This window comes from Lithobates pipiens, unplaced genomic scaffold (assembly GCF_037356315.1).
Source record: "Lithobates pipiens isolate NorthernLeopardFrog02 unplaced genomic scaffold, aLitPip1_a1.2 Scaffold_18, whole genome shotgun sequence".
NCBI lineage: Eukaryota > Metazoa > Chordata > Amphibia > Anura > Ranidae > Lithobates > Lithobates pipiens.
The window spans coordinates 110,752,612-110,770,962 of NW_027507758.1; the positions used below are offsets into that span (position 1 = coordinate 110,752,612).

General features: G+C 43.2%; 2 protein-coding genes across 3 annotated transcripts in view; both read left to right on the plus strand.

The window, feature by feature from the left end:
• Positions 1-7,914: 7,914 nt before the first annotated feature.
• Positions 7,915-10,117, plus strand: PET117 (PET117 cytochrome c oxidase chaperone). The gene is made up of 2 exons (XM_077486005.1): positions 7,915-8,140; positions 9,802-10,117. Exons 1-2 carry the CDS (start codon positions 8,045-8,047, stop codon positions 9,925-9,927), a joined length of 222 nt encoding a protein of 73 aa, XP_077342131.1. The 5' UTR covers positions 7,915-8,044; the 3' UTR covers positions 9,928-10,117.
• A 120-nt stretch (positions 10,118-10,237) lies between these two features.
• Positions 10,238-18,351, plus strand: part of KAT14 (lysine acetyltransferase 14) — a 56,507-nt gene continuing 48,393 nt past the window's right edge. For both annotated transcript variants that reach the window (XM_077486003.1, XM_077486004.1), the window contains exons 1-2: positions 10,238-10,490; positions 17,391-17,512. In XM_077486003.1, coding sequence (XP_077342129.1) covers positions 10,238-10,490; positions 17,391-17,512 — 375 coding nt within the window. The remainder of the gene's footprint in view (positions 10,491-17,390; positions 17,513-18,351) is intronic.

An 18,351-nucleotide genomic window follows, 5' to 3' on the forward strand; every position in this document is an offset into this window, starting at 1 on the left:
TTAATCATTATTAAAATCACTGCTCCCGAAAAAACAGCAGTTTTTAAAACTTTTTTTTGCATTGATCCATGTCCCCTGGGGCAGGACCCGGGTCCCCAAACACTTTTTAGGACAGTAACTTGCAGAATCTTTTTTCTCTGTCGAATATTTTCTCTATATAATCTTGGACTAATAGAGGTAAGGTTGGGCACATTTGACCACAGGTTCTATAGACATTGTTATTGTCAGAGTCATGTCGAATCTCCTATTCTATATCGAACTGTTGTAACAATGGAAACGAAAATAAAGCATTTATTTATGTTGGATCTTTAGTTTTTCGGATTTTGTGCTTTCGTTATCGTTTGTCAAAACGAAAACGAAAATAGCTGAAATTCGGACGAAAATGCATTCGGACGAAAAGGAATGCACATGTCTAATAAGGATGATGGGGATGAATATAAGAGGAATGAGGAAGATCAATAAGGATGACTATGGAGATTGAAGTGGATGATGAGGTTACAATGTGTAGAGGAATGAGGATGACTTTGGGGAGGGACAAAGATGATGATTATGGAAGGGGTGTTGGGGTTGAAGATGATGAAGTTACACTGTGGAGGGGAATGAGAACAGATATTTATTAAGAATTCAGGGATGAGGAAGAGTTGGATACAATGTGAAATAGAATGAGGATGATACTGGAGACGGAAGTTAGGGATGAAGATGGTCGTGGTGGTTAAAGAGGAAGTAAACCCTGATGGGTTTACTTCCTCTTTTTTTCCCTGCAAAGGTAAAGCATAATGGACTACTATGCATCGCATAGTAGCTCATTATGTGTCACTTACCTGACACAGGAGCCAGCGAAGTCGCCGCTGATCCCTGTAGTCCGCCGCGTCCATCTTGCTGGTGGCGTCTCGCAGCTCCGACCAATGACAGCGGCGAAGCCGCGATGACGTCACTCCCGCGCATGCGCACGGGAGTCGCGCCTCGCAGCTCCGCCGCTGTCATACGGCGAGGCCGCGATGACGTCACTCCCGCGCATGCGCACGGGAGTCGACAAATTTGGCAAATCCATTCTTGGACTTGCCGCATTTAGTGCGCATGCGCGCCGCTGTCTACGGCGCATGCGCCGTAGACAGCGGTGCCCATTTTCGGGCAAATATCTCCTAAACCATATAGGTTTAGGAGATATTACTTGGACCTACAGGTAAGCCTTAATCTAGGCTTACCTGTAGGTCAAAGTTGTTTGGAAGGGTTTACTTCCATTTTAATGTTCCTTTAATTTCTCTCAGAAGAAGTAAACCTCTGTATACTGATTCCATTTCATGGCCTGGAGAGCCACCTCCCTGAAATGAGTTTGCCACTATCCTGAAATGAGTTTTTGCAGGTTGGATGTCTGAATAAGATAAACTGTCCTCCCAAAGTTGGCTGTCTGGAGTCCATAGCAGTAGACAAATTAGTTCTCTATGGTCTGGTCTCCTGCCAGCTTGAAGAAAAGGAACAGTGCCATCTTTAGGTTGATGGATATACTGCAGCCCAACACTTGTCTACAGGTATATCTTCTGGTAGAAGAGAAGGTGGGCCCATTCTGTGTAGGTATTTTACTCTTTTTCTCTTGCTTTGAGGTTGATTGATGTTGTATGGTATGTTGTAAATTCACTGGTAGAATTCTCAAAATCTGGTAGTTGTTTCTGGAGATTGAAATAGCTGTGTAATCTGTACGGGTCTATTTAGGAAATGAAGCTTTCTTTCTCAGTGACCTGGCTAGCAGTTTACTGAGTTTGCTGCCAAACCTGAAAAATTGCCCGTTGATTCTAGGGATGAAAACATGTCTCGTGGAATTCCAGACCTAGTCCTAAGTAAAGGATAAGTTCACCTTTTGACAAAAAATAATAAATGCAAATAAAAATAAAAATAAAAAATAAATTTTTTTTGCAGGTAAAAAAAGTGCATTTATTATTTTTTTGTTGCAGGAGCCTGTAAAGCATTGCAGCAGCAATGAGCAGATCATTGATGCCATGCAGGCCTCCTGCAGACCTCTCAGTGTATCTGTTTGCTCGTACCCCATACAAACAACCCGATACATGCTGACAGGAAGACTCAATGAACTACTGCAGTGCTCAAAGCGCTATGGTAGTTCATTGAGAACTACAAGCCAACAACTGCTAAGGCTGCCGGCACTTGTCAATTTTCATTCAGAGAACACTGTGAATGAGTGACGTGTCTGGGCGGGCGGAGCTCCACGCGCACATACTTTTTTAAAATTGGGACAGCTAGTGGAGGAGAAGCGGGAGGGAGTGGGGGTTGGTCCTTTCATAGCACAGTACATGTTAGCCCTTGTACACACAGTCGGATATTTCGACAGAAAATGTCCGATTGGACTGTTTCCGTTGGAATATCCGACCGACAAAGTTTTAGAGCTGGGCTTTGTCCGATCATCTGTAGAGAATTCCGATCGGACAAACTGCCGCGCATGCTCAGATCAAATTACGACACCAAAGCTATTGGCTACTAGCCGCAACGTAGTCTCGTCGCAAGGCACGAACGTCATCACGTTCCGAACGATTGGATTTCCCAACAACTTTGTCCGACTGTGTGTATGCAACACCACTTTCGGACAAAATCCGTCTGAAAAAATCTGACGGATTTTGTTGTCAGAATGTCCGACTGTGTGTACAAGGACTTACACCCTGAATATGGGTGTAACTTGTAACGTGTTATAAAAGGTGACCGTATCCTTTAAAATTGCCCCCCTCTCCCCTCCTAACATCAATGCTAACTACAAACAGGGAGTAACACCGCTCCAGGTGATGGTAATACCTCCCTTAATGATCAGGTACAGGTCTAGTCCGTGATCTGGGTAACTGATGCATTAGACAAAATGATTAATCGCACTCCAAGGATAAGGAAAATTGCTTTATTGGTATAAAAACATCCAACATGAAAAACCATTGAGGTTACAGCATCATGACAGCACAGAGGGGAGCATCTATGCTAACTATCCTGTGTAAGAAAAATGTATATACTTACCATTTTATAGGCAGCTCTGGTCCGGTTATGTGATCTTCCCTGTGTCAGCCAGCCCTGCTGCAGGGGAGAAGAGAGAGTACTCCAACAACAGCTAGTAAAGCCTTGAATGGAGATGTCACCTATAGGCTTCAATGGCCCAGCCATTGTTGCCATTACCTCCTCTCCCCTGTAGCTGCCCTGGCTGACACCGGAGAAATCACGTGACCAAACCAGAGCAGCATGAAAATAGGTAAATAAGTAAACAGGTAAGTATATACATCTTTCTAGGGTTAGGTAGCATAGATGTTAGCAGGTGGAAGGGGACAATTGTAAAGCTAGTTAGGACTAAGCTGCAATTCCAGCTTTAGTCCAGTATCATGTGCATGAGAAAAAGAGGCATTGTATTAGGTTTCACTTTTTTTTTTCCACCTGACAAGGTCACTTTAATACCAGACTAAACTGCACCACGTAGATATGAACAAACCACATAAATAATGGGGTTTCTAGGTCCCAAAATCATGCCGTAAAATGTATGTGATTATGTACGTGTGAAAAAAACCAAAAACAAAACAAAAAACCCCCAAAAAAACCTTTATAGATTAATTTACAGTATGCCTATTACTTTAACTATAGCGAAAAAATCAGCAAAAATCATGGCTACATATAATTATAGAAAATGCAGACAAAACTGACATATAGCATTCCTATCTATGATCTACTGAAAGACAATATATATATATATTTTGTATGTCTTCGTTCTGAGGAATACAGCAATAAAGTCAATGACACACCTTTTTCAAAGAGATGTTTGTACCTGCTTTATCCTTAACTTTGGGTCACAATCTAAAAGAAGTATGGCACTGTAATCTATAAAACCCTCAGGGGAAGAATTCAAAAAAAGCAGTGGAGCAATACCTTGTACATGAAGCCACCACCTATTTATTGCATGTATTAGGTTTTATCATTCTATTTTTGGGACACTGTAGTGTGTTTTAGATGTACATGTATGTTTAACATGTATGCAGAGGTATCACTGTAGCATTACTGGTGTTTTTTTTTTTTTTCTGGGAGCAGGTACCTTTTTTCCTGACAGGTACACGCTCCCACTTATTACCTATGCAAGAATTACAGAAATTTGAACAACCCCCTCCCCGCCCATGACCTCCTGGGACACATCACATGATCAATCTGAAAAGTAGTTGTGAACATACTATGTTATAAACCAGGGGTCAGCAACCTTTTTCCACTCAAAGGCTAGATTCAATAGATGTGAATGCATGGAGGGCCGCATTCACCTGCTCATAGCTCCCAACTGTCCCTGATTTTGAGGGACTGTCCCTGACTTGGAGCAATGTCCCTCTGTCCCTCATTCCTCCTCATTTGTCCCTCATTTTGATCTGATCTATATAGTTGTATATAAAATGCACATTTTTATCATTCAAAACCTGTTCACGGTGCAAAAACTTTCATCCAATTTCTAAATGGCTGCATTTGTAAATTCCAAAAGCCAATATGAAGGGATAGTAGTGGTAATAAAGCACTTTTGGGTTTAACCAATCTTGTTTTTTTGTACAATTCTCCTTTAAAGGGACATGGCAAGGGGTGTGTCCTATGCCTGCATACTTTTGCTGATAGGAGTCCCTCATTCCCATCTCAAAAAGTTTGGAGGTATGCCTGCTAATAAATGAAGATGGTGGGGTACAGGAGGGGATACAGAAGTGGCCGGGGAGGGAGGCAGTGGTGGCTGTGGACAGGGGGGGATACAGAGGTGGCTGTGTGGGGGGATACAGTGATGGCTGTGGACGGGGGGGGGGACAGTGGTGGCAGGGGGGTGGAGATACAGAGGTGGCTGTGAGGGGGGGATACAGAGGTGGCTGTGGATTGGGGGGGTACAGTCTGGCTGTGGATGGGGGGGTAGAGAGGTGGCTGTGGACAGGGGGTACAGCGGTGGCTGTGGACAGGCGGGTACAGCATTGTGGCTGTGGACAGGGGGGAATACAGCGGTGGCTGTGGACAGCGAGGAGATACAGAGGTGGCTGTGGCTGTGGACGGGGGGGGGTACGGCCGTGGCTGTGGACAGGGGGGTTTACAGAGGTGGCTGTGGACGGGGGGGTACAGAGGTGGCTCTGGACAGAGGGGGCATACAGAGGTGGCTGTGAATGGGGGGGGGGGGTATAACGGTGGCTGTGGATGGGGGGGGGGGGATACAGAAGTGGCTGTAGATGGAGGATACAAGAAAATGCATGCCCAGTGTTTAATAATATCATCTGCAAAAGTGTCTGGGTTATGTAATAAAAATGCAGATACAGTATATACTTAGTTAAAGCGGTTGCATTGTCCGCTTGGTCATCTTTACCTACAGGTAAGCCTTTAATAAGGCTTACCTGTAGATAAAATGAATATCTCCTAAACCTGTACTATTTAGGAGATATTCACCTTGAATGCAGCCGCTGACGTCAGTAGCACATAGTAAAGGTCAGATGAAGGTCCGGTGTATCATGCCGGAACTTGAGGGAACAGAGGGCTCCCACGCACATGCGCTGGAGTGACGTTATCACGGCTCCAGCCACTCACAGCAACAGAGCCACGAACCCAGAAGAAACGCAGAGGGAACATGTCAGCTCGCTGAGCTGTGACCATGCGGCCCTGTGGGAGCTTCGTTCTAAGGTAAGTATTTCATAATGAGCTAGTATGCAAGTAGAAGCGGCAAATCATCTGAGCGCAGAGCTGCGCTGGTATATAGCTGCATTTTTATTATATTACACAGACACTTTTGCTGATGACATTATTAAACAAAGACCCACTGACAGGCCGGAGATTTAGTGCCGGGTGCGACCCCTGTTATAGACACTGTTATAGAGGAATATATTTGCACAGAAGCCATCACTCACTTAGGACATTCATTGCACTGAAGCAAATTATAATTATTATTGTTTTTTTATTTTTTCCTTTTTTGTATTTTTTATAACACCGAATTGCACTTTATATATTGTTGTTGAATTGTATGAATATATATGTCTTCATTAATGGTGTACATAGTTGCCAACATTGTAAAAAAAAAAATCGGGACACTTTTTTGGCAGTGGGCGGAGTCGTGGTATAATTAGGGGGCGCAGCATGCGTTTATAGGTGTGGCATAGGAAAAGGTAAAAATTTGGCATGCTGCGGAAAATGGGCGTGGTTTACGTGAAATAGTGAGCGGGGCTCAAAGGGTGTGGTTAGAGTCTGAGGTGAATGCGGGATGGAGAGGGAAAGGAGGGGGATGGAGAGAGGGAAAGGGGGGGGAGAGGGAAAGGAGGGACAGCAGCCCCCCGATCCTACACCACAATAGCAATATGTGTTTTCCAGAGTTTGACAATCAGCAGATAAAGATACTCCAAATACCTGGTGTTGGCGCTTCAATCATCCCGGTGCCATTATTGTTATGGTGTCAGGATGATTGAAGCGCATTATTTCTATTATTACATTGTAATATAAAATGAAATCATTCAACTCACTATAATGCTGAATCAGTGGTAGCCATGCGCGCGTCACTAGCCTGCCACCAGATGCCATCAGGTGTCCCAAGCGGAGTCTGTCCTTACATCAGGTGCCCGATCAGAGGTACCTTCCTCACATCTGTGTCCATCAACGGAGCCACTCCTTACATCTGGTGCCCCTCTGACATCCACAGACCGCCCCTTCACATCCTGCACAGACCTGCCCCCACATACTCCACAGACCGGCCCCCACATGTCCAGACTGGCCCCCGACATACCACTGGCCCCCAACATCCACAGACTGGCCCCCGACATACAACTGGCCCCCGACATCCACAGATTGCCCCCCCACATCCACAGACTAGCCCCCACATCCACAGACTGGCCCCCCACATCCACAGACTGGCCCCCGGCATCCACAGACTGGCCCCTGACATACCACTGGCCCCCACATTCACAGACTGGCCCCCGACATCCACATACCATGACTGTCATTGGCCCCCGACATCCGACTGGCCCCCGCCCCGACATCCACATTGACAGACTGGCCCCCGACATGCCGCGGTTGCCACGCGCAGACATTTAACTGTGGCGCCACAGGTGTAGACCAACTTCTGGTCTTCTTAAAAATGGCGGCCGGCGGAGACACCGACCTCTAGCGGCCGGTGCCAAAAAACCTTCAATTTCCCGGGACAAACTGAATTTCGCGGGACATTTCCCGGGACAAAATTAATTTGGGACAAATGTCCTAATCCCGGGAATGTCCCGCGAAATTGGGGACAGTTGGCAACTATGGGTGCATATGCATTGAGGAAACTATATATGTTTTGATATATGCGCGGCACTTTAAATTTGAGTTGGTATAGGTGAAATGTTTAGGAGTGGTGATAGTTAGCGTGATACATATTTATATATATATATTTATTTATTTTTTTGTTTAACCCACAGGCTGATATTCATATTTGATTGCAGCAAACTAGGATATCATTTGTTGGTTCCTTTTGCGCCGGTAGTCTATTGTTTTTCCAAAGGAGAAAAATTACCTGTTTACAAAATTTTATAACAAACTATATAAATGTTTTTTTGTTTTAATTTTCAAAATTTTCGGTATTTATTTGTTTGTTTAGCAAAATCTAAAAAAACTCAGTGGTGATTTAATACCACCAAAAGAAAGCTCTATTTGTGTGAACAAAATTATTTTAAAAAAATCATATGGGTACAGTGCTGCATGACCCTGCAATTGTCATTCAAAGTGTGACAGTGCGGAAAGCTGAAAATTGGTTTGAGCAGGAAGGGGGTAAAAGTACCAGTAGGCAAGTGGTTAAAAAAAATGAACAATTGTAAATAAATGTTTGCCAATAAACGAGTACTATATAATTGCAATCCGTTCCACGTGTTCCCAGAAATGAAAGAACTATAAATATGTTCTAAACCTTGCCAGAAACAAGCATGGCAAATACAGGATCTCCCGGAGATGATGCCATAACACCTGATAGAGGCTGTACGCACGCAGCGTTGCGTTCCAGTCTCACGCTCATGCGTTCCAGCATCGCTCCGCCCCTTCCGACCCCGCTGCAGGCATGTCTACCCGGTCCAAGGTGGTCCTGGGCATCTCGCTGGTGCTGAGTGTGGGGACGGTGATCGGAGTACATATCTCGCAGAACCTGGAGAGAGAGGTCGGTGGCTCATCGGTGCTGTGTGCCTCTGCAGATACATAGGAGGTTACTGGTGAAGGTCAGGCAGGAGGGAGCTCTACTGATAGGACAATACACCCCCTATCAGTGTATGGACAGCACCCCTCTACTGTATACATCGACACCCTTGCCTAATACTTGTTGTAGTACAGGAACTAACAGCAGCCAATCAGTATCTATGCTGTATTGATCTGACCTATGTAGGCTACAATCTGATTGGTTACCGCACAATAAAACTCTTTGGAGGGAATTTACTAAAACTTAAGCAGCTGTGCATGGCAGCCAATCAGCTTTTGCCTTTCATTTTCAAAACTCAACTTACCAAGCTGAAGCGGGAAGCTAGTTGGCTGCCTTTAACAGTTGCTGCAGATTCAGTCAGCTAAAGAAAAAAGTGACGTGGACAGCGCTTCAGAAAACTTGCTTGAGTAGCCGTTTCACCCATTGGACAGCTCAAATCACTGTTCCAATGTACAGCACCAGTCAGAGTGGCTCTGTACCTTGTGGTCGCTATGAGCCATTTGTTTGCAGCTATCACAAGTGAAAATAGTAGTGTTTACAGTTATGCGACCCATTCACAACCAAGGAATGAATGTTTGAAAAGCAGGGACAATATAATCCAGCATGTGGAGGTGGGGTTTGCTGGCCACCAATAGTGACGTGTGTGTGTGGCGTAAATTTATTTATTTATTTTAATTTTTTGTGGTGTTTAAAGTGCCACTGACTACTAATGTGTATGAGATTATTGTTGGGGGGAGGGGGGGGGGGGTTGTTTTAAAGGTACATGTCAGCAAACCCACACTTTGGAAGGTTAAGTGTGTTATTTTTTTGTAAAAAAAAAATAAAAATTTGAATCCCAAATGTTTGTTAAATCCCACCAACATAAAGATCTAGTTATCTCCAAAAAATACATTTATTTACGTACAGCTTTCTGTGATCAAGTAATTGTTAAACTATCACAGTACTGAAAAATGGCCATTGTAACAAAGGGAATAAGAATAGGCTGGTACCCAGATGGTTAAATCTTCATGTATACTAAGTTATTATTAAAGAATATTACCCCAACATTTCATATTTCTAAATTATGTGTCTGTTGTACCATGTACTTGTTTTTAAAAAGTATCCAGTTCTCTTTGCTTCCTTTGTGTGGTATTTCTGGCATCCCTGCCAGTTCCTTTGCTTGCCTATTAAAAACTGACCACGCTGTGCATAGAAGCATATCCACCCCAGCCTGGTCCGTTTTTTGGCTGTGAGCCTGCCTTTAATGGCCAAGACTTGTACGGTTTTAAACTGAATGGGTTATTTTTACAAGGTAAAGGTTCACATATACTGTCCCTTTCCTGCCATCCAGTTAACTGGGCTATTGCACCCAGGGGGATGGGGGGCCTGCCTAATTATGTTATCACTGTGATTGGCTTTCACAGCGGTCATGTGATCGGTCTTGCCAGTCCCCGAATGTTAGTACTGACCAAGAGCTGTCTTTCACAGCTTGGTGTCTGTGCTGCGTACTCGCTCCCAGTACAGAAACCAATAATGTGTTGAAGCCCACCCTCTCTGACTCCGTACATATGTAATAAATGGGTGACGAGGGTAATAACCTGGTCAACTGTCATCTAAAATGGACTGTATTTCTAATTTTCTTTCAGAGACTGCGTGAAGGTGTAGTTCAGGATTTGGAAAGGCAGAGACGGAAACAAGACAACATGCGCCTTCTTAATGAACATATTGAGTTAACCAAACAGTTGGAGTCTGAACGTGAGAAGGGTTTTTAAGTGAAATTTCCAACAAATCGTAACACTGGACTTCTGCCTGAAACAAGGACAGCCGACTTTTATCATTTGTGACTTTTCTATACATTTTCAGATTGGCCTTGTTCTACATAGCGATCACACTCGGTTGTCATTGTGAAAAAAAAAAAAAGACCTCATGGCCTCCTAATAAAAGTGCCTAAACTATAGGAAAGTGTGTGCAGTGTGGTCTGTGCTGCCTGATTGTATTGTACAATAGGGAGCTAAATGTCCGTAATATAAAGACCTAAGACGTTTGTTCTAGCCAGATCCCGTCATCTGCTGAGCGTAGGTCATGGATACATCAGCCCATATCACTCCTATGGACGATGAGGCTACCAGGACATCGGCTTCTGAAGGTCTGGAGGAAGGGGAAGTGGAAGGGGAGACTCTGTTGCTGGTAGAGTCTGAAGACCAGGCTTCTGTAGACTTGTCTCATGATCAAAGTGGAGATTCTTTAAACAGTGATGTTGGCGATGAGGTAGACCCACCATGGATGGAGGAGATGCCTTTTCACTGTGACAAGTGTCAGAAATGGATCCCAGAAAGTATGTATGGGGTGCTTCTCTTTTGTAGCCTTTATTTATTTTTCATTTTTTTTTTTTTTTTTTCCATCTTCTAGATCAGTGGCTCTAGTCCTCGGGACCCACAAACAGACCAGATTTTAAGACCCCTTTCACACTGGGGTGTTTTTCAGGTGCTTTAGCGTAAAAAAAAAAGGTAAGAGGTAAGAGGCCGCAACTGCAATCCCAATGTAAAAGCCCGAGTGCTTTCACACTGAGGCGCTGCGCTGGCAGGGCATCAAAAAAAGTCCTGCAAGCAACTACTTTGGAGCGGTGAATTTGCCGCTCCTAAAGCTCCCCTTCCCACTCAAATCAATCGGAAGCGCCTGAAAAGCGCTTTTGGAAGCAGCGCTTTGTGGGCGCTTTTAACCCTTTATTTGGCCACTAGAAGGAGCTAAAAGCGCCCCAATAGCGCTCGAAAAACTCTGGTAAAGCGCTGCTAGTTTAAGCGGCGTTTTACGAGCGGTTTTCGGGTGCTAACATTGTGAAAGGGCTCTTAAAGCACTTGGACTTTCACATTGGGATTGCAGATGAGGCTTCTTTCAAGCGCTTAACATGCGCTTTAACGCTAAAGCGCCTGAAAAACGCCCCAGTGTGAAAGGAGTCTAAGTATTACTTGGGGAGATGCAGACTAGAATACTGCAATCACTGAGCAGCAAATGATATCACCAGTGATGTATTTCAGTTATCTTGCAAACCGGGCCTGTTAGTGGATCCTGAGAACAGGAGTTGAGAACCACTGTTCTAGAAAGTTGCTTATGAAAAGTAAGACGGCAAACTACAAAATGAATCTTGTGATTGTGAATTCCATTTCATGGAGTGCAGATCTAATGAGTTCAGGGGATATTTAAAGGAAGGCTGTCATGAGGGGTGTAGAGGAGCTGCCTTTCATGACTTTGAGTATGTTTGCTGATTCATTGGCCACCGTTTTGGTAAAAAATTACTCTGTGGGACCCTCCTCGAAGTTGCACAGCCTTTCAGAAAGGGTCATTACTGGGTCCTCTTCATCCTGCACCACGGACCCATTCATTCCAAATGGGAGCTGTACTCATGACAGCCCCCGGGGCCTTTGCAGAGTGTCTTTCCATGGAAAAAAATGGGGCCACAGTGCACATATGAAGGCTGACAAGGACCCGGTAAGGATTGTGTGTCTTCTGTGTGGTGGGGCTCCAAGCAGGGCCATACATTGAAGGATCACTGTGGGCTGGAGGTAATTATCAGACTAGGTGGGCTGCATTTAGAGGGATGGGGGTTATGTATTTGACTCGGTTCACCCTGCTAAGACATCGGATCTGACTTGTGAGAGCACAGATCACATGAGATGTTTCCCTATATGAGCTGTCTTAAGTGATCCAACAAGTCACTCCGACTTTAGAAAAGTTTCCTGCACTACTTTTGGTCTGACTTTGTTACGACTTCAATACTATAGAGAAGGGGTCTCCAAACTTTATAAACAAAGGGCCAGTTTATTGTCCTTCAGACATTCGAAGGGCCGCACTGTGGCCAGTGGGAGTAGAAAAGGTCCGAGGGTTGGTGGGGAAAAAATAACGCCCTAATGTTTGTTACAGTGAGAGTAATTGAGCCCCATTATTGGTGTAAGTGGGAGGAATTATGCCCCGTCATTGGACCCCATCTATCATACTATCATTGAGAGGAATTGTTCCCATTGTCATTGGGCCCTATTGTTGGCGTCATTCAATCCCCCCCCCCCCCCCATTGGTGTCTTTGGGAGGAAATGTAACCCCCTCAATCGTGTCAGTGGGGGGAATTATGCCCAATTGTTGGTATCAGTGGATGAAATGGTGCCCCAAGGGCCAGATAAAAGGAAGTAAAGGGCCACATCTGGCCCCTGGGCCACAGTGTGGAGACCCCTGCCATAGAGTGTAAAAAGTCACGTTAAATTGGATTAAAGTTGGACTGAAGTTGCAGGGCAAAGTTGGATTGGAAGTTGTGCGACATTCATGTCGGAGCAGTGTGAACCTGGGCTTAAAGAGGAAGTAAACCCTGATGAGTTTACTTCCTCTTTCATTCCCTGCAAAGGCAAAGCATAATGAACTACTATGCATCGCATAGTAGTCCATTATGTGTCACTTACCTGACACAGGAGCCAGCGAAGTCGCCACTGTCCCCTGTAGTCCGCCGCATCCATCTTGTTGGTGGGGTCTCGCAGCTCCGCCGCTGTCATTGGGCGAAGCCGCGATGATGTCACTCCCGCGCATGTGCACGGGAGCCGACGCGCGGCAGCTCCGTCGCTGAGAATGCCGCACTCAGTGCGCCTGCGCGCCGCTGTCTACCATATAGGTTTAGGAGATATTGCTTGGACCTACAGGTAAGCCTAGATTAAGGCTTACCTGTAGGTCCAAGCAATATCAAAGTGGTTTGTAAGGGTTTACAACCACTTTAAAGCTGATCTCCATGTTTTCTGTCACCTTTAATAGTTTGATCAAAGCTGGTCCAAACTAACTATTTGCCTCACTAAGTGCTGTATGTACTGCATGTAACTTCAGTTACATACAATGGAGTGTTCCGTCTGTGAGACAGATTTCTCATTTCACACCTGGAGCAAAACAGAGTCTGGCTGAGCTTGTGCTCAGCCATTCATAGGCAGCTTTGTATTCTATGAATAAATACAAAGCTTCTTCTGCCCAAGTTTGAGAACCTGATGTCATCAGCCCACCCCCTCCCACTCAGCCGATCAGAGGAAGCTTTTTGTATTCATTCACAGAATACAAGGCAGCCTATGAATGGCTGAGCACCACTCAGACCGACTCGGTTTTGTTCTGAGTGTAAGATGGGAAGTCTGTGTCGCAGTAAGAACCCACCATAGTATGTAGCTAAAGTTACATGCAGCATATACAGCACTTAAAGACACTGCAGCACATTTTGACGTGAATAGTTTGTTTGGGCCAGCTTGTTCAAACAAACTATTTGAAGTGACATAAAACATGGAGATCGGCTTTAAACGACACTATCTTGCCAAAAGTATTGGGACACCTGCCTTTACACACACATGAACTTTAATGGCATCCCAGTCTTAGTTCGTAGGGTTCAATATTGCGTTGGCCCACCCTTTGTAGCTAGAACAGCTTCAACTCTTCTGGGAAGCCTATCCACAAGGTTAAGGAGTGTCTGAGAATGTCTGACCATTCTTCCAGAAGTGCATTTGTGAGCTCAGGCACCGATGTGTGCGAGAAGGCCTGGCTCGCAGTCTCTGCAATTCATTTCAAAGGTAATCTATCGGGTTAATGTCAGGACTCTGTGCAGGCCAGTTAAGTTCCTCCACCCCAAACTTGCTCATCCATGTCTTTATGGGACCTTACTTTGTACACTGGTGTGCAGTCATGTTGGAACAGGAGGGAGCAACCCCCCAAACTGTCCCCACAAAGTTGGGAGCATGAAATTGTCTAAAATGTCTTGCTATGGTGACGCGTTCCCTTCACTGAAACTAAGGGGCCAAGCCCAACCCCTGAAAAACGACCCCACACCATAATCCCGCCTTCACCAAATGATTTGGACCAGTGCAAAAACAAGGTACATAAAGACATGGATGAATGAGTTTGAGGTGGAGGAACTTGCCTGGCCTTCACAGAGTCCTGACATTAACTTTTGGGATGAGTTAGAGCGGAGACTCTGAGCCAGGCCTTCTCGTCCCAAAATCGGTGTCTGACCTCACAAATGCACTTCTGGAAGAATGGTCAAATATTCCCATAGACACACTCCTAAACCTTGTGGACAACCTTACCAGAAGAGTTAAAGCCGTTATAGCTGCAAAGGGTGGGCCAACTCAATATTGAACCCTACAGGCCAAGACTGGGATGACATTAACGTGTGTGTGTGTGTGTGTGTGTGTGTGTGTGTGTGTGTGTGTGTGTGTGTATATATATATAAAATCTCCAGTGTCTCAATACTTTTGGTAATGTAGTGTAGGACTATAGTGGCAAAACTTTTTTTTTTCTTGTTTTGGACAGAACAATAATAGAGGGAAATCTTCCAATAGGGGCACTAGTTCTGGTGGCCTTGGTGACAACCAGGAATTTGCTCAATTTGGAGGGATTTCCTTTCATTTTCTTTTTTTGCTGTAGGACACAATGCCTATATAATTTTCCATAAGTGGTTGTGTGTTTTTTTTTTTTTTCTTTTTTTTTCTTTTTTCTTCTTCTTTAATTATGCATGCAAGCATGAGCCCTTAAGGTGAAGTTTGAGCCAACAAAAATTTACCCCACGGGGGTATGTGCCCTGTGCTTCCTGTGGGGTCACCAGGACAGGAAGTAAGCAGAATCTGTCCATTTTGGAAACAGGAATAAAAGCTCTTTTAGAGAATTGAGGAAGGGTCAGAAACTGTCGGTTTTAATTGCCTAATTTTATTGCTTCTTTCCTGTGTTAACTTGGGAAATGATTGAAATTCTGCTCAACATTAAAACCCAGAAAGAGTTCTTGTCTCTTATTTGCTGTCCAAAATAGAGAAACAAAAATGTTGGACTTTCATAAACTACTCTTATACAAATAGAAGTCTCTACACCTTTCCATGGACAGGGAAAACAAAAGCAAGGCCATATGTGTATATCTAATCTTAGGCTCCATTCACACCTGAGCGTATCGATTTTTTTTTTTTTTTTTTTTTTTATTTACTGTGGTTTTTTTTTCCAGCATTTTAGAAGTGTATACAGTGCCTTGAAAAAGTATTTATACCCCTTAAAATTTTCCACATTTTGTCATGTTACAACCAAAAATGTAAATGGATTTTATGTGATGGACCAACTCAAAGTGGCACATAAGTGTGAAGAGGAAGAAAAATGATCAACAGTTTTCAAATTATTATTATTTTTTACAAATATGGGAAAAGTGTGGGGTGCATTTGTATTCAGCAGTCAATACTTTGGAGAACCACATTTTGCTGCAATTACAGCTGAAAGTATTTTTGGGGATGTCTCTACCAGCTTTACACAGCTAGAGAGTGACATTTTTTCCCCACTCTTCGCAAAATAGCTCAAGCTCTGTCAGATTGGAGGGAGAAAATTTATGAACAGCAATTTTCAAGTGTTGCCACAGATTCTCAATTGGATTCAGGTCTGGACTTTGGGCCATTCACATGCTTTCTTCTAAGATGCCCTATATATTTCTCCATCCATCTTCCCATCAACTCTGACCAGCTTCCCTGTCCCTGCTGAAGAAAAACATCCCCACAACATGATGCCACCACCATGTTTCACGTTGGGTATGGTGTGTTCAGGGTGATGTGCAGAGCTTTCCACCACACATAGGGGGTTATTTACCAAAGGCAAATCCACTTTGCACTGCAACTTGAAAGTGCAGTCGCTCTAAATCTAAGGGGAAGATCTGAAATGAGTGGAAGCTCTGCTGATTTTATCATCCAATCATGTGCAAGCTAAAATGCATTTTTTTTTATTTTATTTTTTTGTTTTTTTTTTTCCTTGCATGTCCTCGGATCTACAGCGACTTTACTTTCAAGTGCACTTGCACTGCAAAGTGGATTTTCCTTTAGATTTTAGTCTTTTAGGATAAAAAAAAGTTACATTTTTGGTCTCATCTGACCAGAGCACCTTCTTCCACGTGTTTGCTGTGTCCCCACGTGGCTTCTCACAAACTGCAAATGGGACTTCTTATGGCTTTTTTTTTCCAACAATGGATTTCTTCTTGCCACTCTTTTATGAAGACCAGATTTATGGAGTGCACGACTAATAGTTGTCCTGCGAACAGATTCTCCCACCTGAGCTGTGGATCTCTGCAGCTCCTCCAGAGATACCATGGGCCTCTTCCCTGCTTCTCTGATTAATGCTCTCCTTGACCATTCAGTTTAGGTGGACGGCCATGTCTTGCTAGGTTTACACTTGTGCCATACTCTTTCCATTTTCACATGATGGATTGAACAGTGCTCCATGAGATGTTCAAAGCTTGGGATTTTTTTTTTTTTCTAACCCTGTTTTAAACTTTTCCACAACCTCATCCCTTGGCCTTCATGATGCTGTTTGTTCACTAAGGTTCTCTAACAAACCTCTGAGGGCTTTACAGAAAAGCCATATTTATACTGAGATTAAATTACACACAGGTGAACTCTATTATGTCACTTCTGAAGGCAATTGGTTCCACTAGATTTTAGTTTAGGGTTATCATCGTAAGGGGGCTGAATACAAATGCACCCCACATTTTTCACATTTATTTGTAAAAAAAAAAAATGAAAACACAATAATGTGCCACTTTGTGTTGGTCTGTCACATAAAATCCCAACAATATACATTTACGTTTTTGTTTGTAACATGACAAAATGTGGAAAATTTCAAGGGATATGAATACTTTTTCAAGGCACCTGTACAAGTGTTTTACAGCTTCAGATGTTTTTGTTTAGCCAATAGAAAGCACTAGCTCTGCCAGAAGTTTTTTTCACCTTAATGCATGGGATGCACAGTATTGTGTAAGCTGAACATATTATTTTAAGGGAATTTTCCCCATACAGAAACCTTTTAGTGCAAACGATAGACTTCTTGCATTTTAGAATTACATAAAACGCCCATAATTCTGGTATTCAGAGACCAAATAACTTTTGCCTAGGCATGTGGAAGGGTGTGTGTGTTTGTTTGTTTTTTTTTATATATATTTTTTTGTATTTATTTATTTTTGTGCTTTTTTATTTATTTATTTTTTGTTTGTAGTGTGTTTTATTTTTATTTTTTAATTTTTATTTTTTAATTCATGATACAAAATAATAATGAGCTTTTGTAAACCTGACTTGCCCTACTGATTCCTGTGAAATGTAGAACTAGAAATAGTACGTCAGTTTAAATCTTTGTAGGTTTACTTTGATGACAAACGCTTTCTTTTGTTGACCCAGATTACTAAGGATGTTGTCGGTCATGTGTTCATTTTTAGGCCAGCTCAGAGGTGACCAACCAAGTCACCTGAAAGGCGACAATTTCTTCAAATTTACATGCAGTGACTGCGCAGAAGACGGCAAAGAGCATTTTGAGCGTTTAAGGCTGACTTGGCAGCAGGTAAAATAAAGAATAGATTTAGAATGGGCCTAGGTTAACTTGGATGTTATATTTTTCGTTTTTCTTGGTATTGAACCTATTCTGCTAATTATGATTATCAGAGGTGAAATTTGATGTTAAGCCAAAATTTTACTCCATATATGGAAATAAAGACATCTTTAAAAAAAATAAAAATAAAAACAAAATCAGCATCTGGACAGGGAAAGGTCCATATGCTATTCTCAACGCAGCTGTAAAAAAAAAAAAATAAAAAAAAAAAAAAAAAAACTTAAAGCGGTAGTAAACTCTCTAAATTATACAAGATTTAAACAATATTCGAATTCAAATATCAATTTGCAGTAAATTGGGCACTAAGAGTATGCCCAAAAATCATGCTTACCATAATTTTTCCTTTTATATTCAAAACGCTCATCCTCAATATTAGTCGGCGCCATAGTAACTGTGATCTTCCACGTCTGTTTTCTAATTGACTTCCACCCGCAGTAGCTTTTCCTCTCCATGCGCAGTAATCGCGATATCCAAGCCTCTTCACAATGTGGAAGAAGTATAAGCAATTATCGTGTGATGTTGGGGCTGACGGCGACGCTAGGAAATGACGCAGCCCTGGAATAGACCCTGCATTTTTCCGGCAGGGTCTTTGCTTAGCGGAAAAATAGGACATACGGCGCATGCGTGGGTGACATCATTAGCCTGAAATATACAGCTTACATGGAAGGGAGGCATTCATATAGCGCAAATAATTTTAAAGCCTGCAATTGTCCATTTAAGGAAAAGTCGTCAGGATGGGTATACAACCGATTTAATGTTCATCAGTCCAGAAACTGGACCTCTTCATATTG

What these genes read in the sequence shown, in the direction of transcription:
- PET117 (XM_077486005.1), top strand. Translation starts at nt 8,045, where the DNA reads ATGTCTACCCGGTCCAAGGTGGTCCTGGGCATCTCGCTGGTGCTGAGT. An exon ending in CGCAGAACCTGGAGAGAGAG is followed by an intron (nt 8,141 to 9,801) that starts GTCGGTGGCTCA and finishes ATTTTCTTTCAG; the next exon opens with AGACTGCGTGAAGGTGTAGT.